Consider the following 6000-nt stretch of genomic DNA (forward strand, 5'->3'; position numbering starts at 1 on the left):
TATAATTATGTGAAATGACCGAGGTCAGAGGTCAAAATACTACCGGTTTTGCAATTTTGTTAAGGCCGGTCTCTGGCGTTATTCACGAGCCTCGAAGAATGGCGTCAGACGTTCAGGCTAGTTTTTCGGCATCTTGTGCAACCGTGTTCAGTAAAGGACGCCCTTAATTTATTGAAATGTTGTTTCTTTTTTTCCCCCTCCCAGATGGTCTTTCGGCGTCTTGTTTTGGGAGATTGTGACGATGGGGGCCATGCCTTATCCCGGTATGATGTCACATAAATTATGTCAGATGCTCAGGGAAGGATATCGACTCGAACGCCCAGACGGATGCGCAGATGAATTGTGAGCATGTCATTTGCATGTTTTGCGTTTGTAAAGCAATGTATAGCTTCTCTTTGTATGTACTTTTGTTAAATGAACATTACATAATTGGTTTTTGCCAGCAAAACAGTTTATTTATTTATTTATTTATTTCCTTTATTTACCCTGGGTAAGCCAAATCAGTAAAAAAAAATAACTGGTTTCAATTTGGGCCCTGCTAACAAACTAACATATAAAAGTAAACATAAAATTATACGATAAAATTACGATATAAACATTACGTAAATATTTAAGAATGTTACGGAAAATGAACAGCAATATAAAAAACAAAAATTAAAGAGTAAAAAAATATTACAAGAGTAAATTTTATAAACTGTCAAAGTAAGAGGAGGTTAAAAATTAAAATAACCGGTCCCTATATTATAGATATTCAGGAACTTAAATAAAATTTGATTTATATGAGTTGTTGGTAGTGTTAGCATAAAGAAGTCTTGTCCAAGTCTCCCGATTTCCGAAAATCTACTCTACGGTGGTAGAATATTACAGGCTCAATACAAGTTATCATAAGAACATAATCTACCAATCAAGTTGATGAGGATATCCGAAATGGTGTTTAAATGGCAAACCATGATACCTCATCATGCAATTCCTCAAATCCAATTAAAGATGCTATGTCAGATTTTTGGCCGATTTGACCCCAACATTTTAATTTCAAATTCAATAGGTATTTTGATGGCGGTCGAGAAAGTTACAAGCTTTCATTTGATCCATTGCTCGAAAAAGTCCGCCAATTATTCTTAGCAGTGTAATAAAGTGCTCAAAATTAGTTTTGTCGGGATCCCGACAATATATCACGTGACCAATTCTTATGTGTTTTATGAGAAACGTTTTAAATTTGTGTCATGGTTCCTGACCATTAAAAGTAAAAGTTAAACTTTTTTTCGTTAGAGCGGGTGATACTCTTTGAAATACCATTCATAAAATAAAATAAAATCAATTTTGTAATGTTTGGGGAAAAAAAATCTGACATAGCATCTTTAAAAGTCTTTTCCTTAATTCAAGCACATCTTACCTCAATGTCATAAATTGTTCTCTTCGAGGTTGGTAACACTATATCATGATGCTTTAATTTGATAACACTTAAGTTACACTGCTTTTCTGCTTGATGTCATGTTTTATCATGATGTTTCATAAATTTGAAACCACGTTAGTTACACTGCTTTTCTGGTCGATGCAATGTTTTATCATGATGTTTTGATACCACTAAATAATGATACTTCATCAATATGATAACACTTTAGTTACACTGCTTGTCTGCGTTGATGTAATTTTGTTCTGACTCATGATGTTTGATAAACTTGATAACACTTTAGTTACACTATTTGGCTAATTGACGTGATGTTTCTTGTGATTGGTTTTCAGATATACGATCATGCAAAAGTGTTGGCAGAGCGATCCGAACAACCGGCCAGACTTCGATACAGTGGGCGTCATGTTAGAGAGCATTATGGAGATCAATGCGGTGAGTTTAATCCCTGTGATTATCATATGCTCTTAAATGTGTTTTGTTTTCATTCCTTAAATTTTGATATTTCCCATAACAAAGTCATACTATTTTTATTCCCCTATTTTGATAATAATAACAATAAAACAAATACCGAAGTTTTATATAGCACACGTATCTACCTATAAACAAAGTACTCAAGCGCAAACTTTCAGAAAGATAGGTTATTGAAGTGATGAATTCTGAGACCTAATTATGTTGCACCTTATAAGGGTTTACAAGGTGCTACGGCGTATACAGCAGCCACAGCCAGGAACACCGGGGCGAACCCCTTCTCTTTTCGATAAATGTACTGGGTTCTTTTACATGCGTTATACAGCACATGGGACCAACGGCTTTACGTCCCATCCTAAGGACGAAGCAATGGTTAAGTGTCTTGCTTAAAGGCAGTGGACACTATTGGTAATTACTCCAAATAATTATTGGCATAAAACCTTACTTGGTGACGAGTAGTGGGGAGAGGTTGATAGTATAAAACATTGTGAGAAACGGCTCCCTCTGAAGTGCCATAGTTTTAGAGAAAGACGTAATTTTCCATGAATTTGATTTCGAGACCTCAGATTTAGAACTTGAGGTCTTGAAATCAACCATCTAAACGCACACAACTTCGTGTGACAAGGGTGTTTTTTTCTTTCATTATTATCTCGCAAGTTCGATGACCGATTGAGCTCAAATTTTCACAGGTTTGTTATTTTATCCATATGTTGAGATACACCAAATGTGAAGACTAGTCTTTGACAATTACCAATAGTGTCCACTGCCTTTAAGGACACACGTGTCACGGCTGGAGATTCGAACCCACACTCTGCTGATCAGAAACACCAGAGTTTGAATTCGGTGCTCTTCTTAACCGCTCGGCCACGACACTTCCACTTATTTGCTAACTCTCTATGACGAGTTCTTACTATTGTATTTCTCTCATTGGATATTTCCTTAAATGTGTTCCTATCATTGTATTTCACCATTTGCCATTTTTCTCTATAACGAGCTTGCACCATTGTATTGTGTTATTTGATATTTCTCAATACGCGGAGTTAATGCCATTGTCCTTTCATATTGACATTTTTGTATTACGAGTTCTCGCCAGTACTTTAACCTATTTAAACATTTCCTTTAACGCGTTCATGCAATTGTATTTCCTTATTTGATATTTCCCAATACGAGTTCATGTATTTGTACTTATATGTTTGATATTTCATTATCAAGAGTTCATACCAGTGTATTTCCCTATTCGATATTAATTTATAATTAGTTCACACTAATGTATTTTGCCTATTTAATATTTCCCTCTAACGAGTTCATACCATTTTATTTCCCCGTTTGATATTTCCCCATGATGAGTTTACAAAATATATTTTCATTGATATTTCCCTCTAACGAGATTATACCATCGTATTTTCTCGTTTGATATTTTCCTAAGACTAAAATTTTGGTTTGAAGCATTTTTGACCTCAGTTGTGAGAGGAGAAAATTCCGCGCTGGAGACTATCAGTAAATAACGTTTTTTCACTCTTTAAATAATTTTATTAGAATGAAGTAGAATTCAGTTTCTTTCGACTTGTCCTAAACATTTGCCATATCATATTATTATCTTCTGTCTTGATCTGTCATGACGTCATTATCTAATCTCTTGAAATCCTTGTTCTTGTTACTAGAAGTATCTCGATCTGTCATGACGTCATTATCTAATCTCTTCAATTCCCTTTTTGTTACCAGGACTATCTCGATCTGTCATGACGTCATTATCTAATCTCTTCAAATCCTTTTTCTTGTTACCAGGACTATCTCGATCTGTCGTGCGAACCTTTTGGCGATTGCTTAGACAAGGAGTTGGCAAAGGGCGCCCCCAATGATGACAAGACGTCCAGCGCAGTACCCTTACTCCAGATACCTACTCCAGAGTCTACGGAGCTTATGCCTCTCATGAAAGAGCGTCTTGAGAAACCGTACGAGAAAGAACTCAAGGAAATAAGTAAGTCAACAATATGGAACGTATTTGTTAACTCAAGAGTGCGCTTTTAAAGGCACTGGACACATTTAGACCAGTGTTCTCACTACAGTGTTTCCGAACATAATGCATCAATGACAAATCTGTAACGCAAATTTTGACTCAATTGACATCGAAGTTGTAGGAGGAAAGAAAAAACAACGTTGTTGCACAAACTGGTGTGCTTTCAGATGCTTTAACAAGTGTCAGGCCTGAAGTATCTTAATATTTGAGTAAGAAATTACCTTTTTCTCAAAAACTACGTTGCTTCAGAGGGACCCGTTTATCTTTACTGTTTTGTACTAATCAACAGCTCTCCATTGCTAACAATGACCTGTAATCTTCTGAACAATACCATAATTTATTCAAAGACGTTTTAAAAGTTTAGTTAATCTGGTCACGATTAAGAGTTTTTAGTTATTGGATTCCTTTTTCTTTAATAGGTTCATAGATGATGAGGAAATATAACTCGGACTATGTCTACAAAGATAGGAAGAAATAAGCCAATAATTGGTAATAAATATCTTCCTTTTTATCTCCAGTTGTTGAAGAGACTGATGTGGACTCTGGACCCCTCTATGGAGACATTGATTCTTGTCAACTCTACAATAACCTGAATTTCCTCACCGATCATCTGTGTAAAACAGTCAGCGAGCCCAATTTAGGGCCCACCCGGACGTTCCAGGAGTAAATTGCTACACAGCGCCCTCTGTGAGTAATATTCATGATGGAATTGACCAGGAGTTATTATTCCCCGCATGAATACAGGGTGTCTCAAAAAACATATTATACTTGTGAAATGGCTCCCGAAAAAATATGATTCTTGGTGAAAAGGTTTATATGTTTGGACTCAACTTTAGAAGACATAAGGATTTTGGTAAACTAATTAATGATTCGCGGCGAGACAAAATATATGCATAGAAACAGGAAACATTTTATCTTAATGACATGTTGCAGAAAAACAGCCAGCTGTAACAAGCTAGCCGAGGAATCGTTTGACCCCCCCCCCCCCCCCAACAAACAACGCACAACTTAACACCACAGAGACACAGACCTAACCTTGCGGATCTGGTTTGTGGGGTCCAGCTTCTGTTGTTCTAATACTCACTTTTTAAAAGAATTCCTCTATGGGGTCCAAATTGGCCAAAGATCAATTTTGTGGGGTCCATTTTTGTCCGTTGTGTGAAAGACCCACCAGGGCCTTCATAAGCTAACACATGCTAACACCTGCAATCAGGGACCTCATAGAGTCCCATCTTTCGCTTGTACTGTATTAGCAAAAGCTCACTTTTTGATTTGTACACATCGAGCAGTTACAAAAAAAAACTATTACAATTTTTTAGATGATATTAAATACTTCGACTGTTGGGTGCTGTGTTTTGATAAGATCAAGATTTTGATTGTAAATTTTGTTTAATTACAGGGTATTAGATGTTTTCATACTCTTTGAAGAAACGTACACTTGTCAAATTAATTAGTGAAGAAGTCTGCTGGCAGGCCGAAATGCTGAACTAACTGATGATTATGTAGATAAAAGGGATAGGGATTTGTAGTGGAAAAAAATGAAAACAAAACTTGATAGTACAATATAAAACAAGTGCGATATCATAACTGCGAAAATCGAGCTGGTAAAATATTGACATCGGTGTTTCAACGGCACATAATATAGTGACCTCAAACACGAAACAAAATTGAGACTAAGGATGAAGGATGTTAAAATGACACTTAATATTCCAGGCCAAACCAATACCCTAATTTTGACATCTTGGGTCAGATGGGGGCTCACGACATGTTCAAATGACATCTATTGCATACTGTAGATAAAAAGTCTTTTCACGTCTGTACACATTTTTAGGTATTCTCAAAACATCGTATTATATAATCTTGCTTATCCGCAGCCATGACACTTGTGTCCTTAAGCAAGACACTTAGCCATTGCTTCGTCCTTCGGGCGGGACGTAAAGCCGTTTGGCCTTGGTAGTATATTGCACCAGAGCACCTTGCAAACCTTTACATAGTGCTAATGATTATGTATCATAGTTAAAACTTCGTCCCACTCACCTTGCAGTAAAAAATACCTGCCCCTCGGTATCCTTTGGAAAAGGCGCGTTTTAAATGCGGTAATCAT

General features: G+C 36.5%; 1 protein-coding gene across 1 annotated transcript in view; it reads left to right on the forward strand.

Moving 5' to 3' along the window:
* The window catches only part of LOC117303982 (proto-oncogene tyrosine-protein kinase receptor Ret-like), a 77470-nt gene extending 72016 nt beyond the window's left edge, over positions 1-5454 (forward strand). The window contains exons 16-19 of the mRNA XM_033788452.1: positions 205-342; positions 1744-1843; positions 3665-3857; positions 4415-5454. Of these exons, the coding sequence (XP_033644343.1) occupies positions 205-342; positions 1744-1843; positions 3665-3857; positions 4415-4563 (580 nt within the window). The 3' untranslated portion in view covers positions 4564-5454. The remainder of the gene's footprint in view (positions 1-204; positions 343-1743; positions 1844-3664; positions 3858-4414) is intronic.
* The last annotated feature ends 546 nt before the right edge of the window (positions 5455-6000 follow it).

The sequence above is a fragment of the Asterias rubens genome, chromosome 20 (assembly GCF_902459465.1).
Source record: "Asterias rubens chromosome 20, eAstRub1.3, whole genome shotgun sequence".
Classification (NCBI taxonomy): domain Eukaryota; kingdom Metazoa; phylum Echinodermata; class Asteroidea; order Forcipulatida; family Asteriidae; genus Asterias; species Asterias rubens.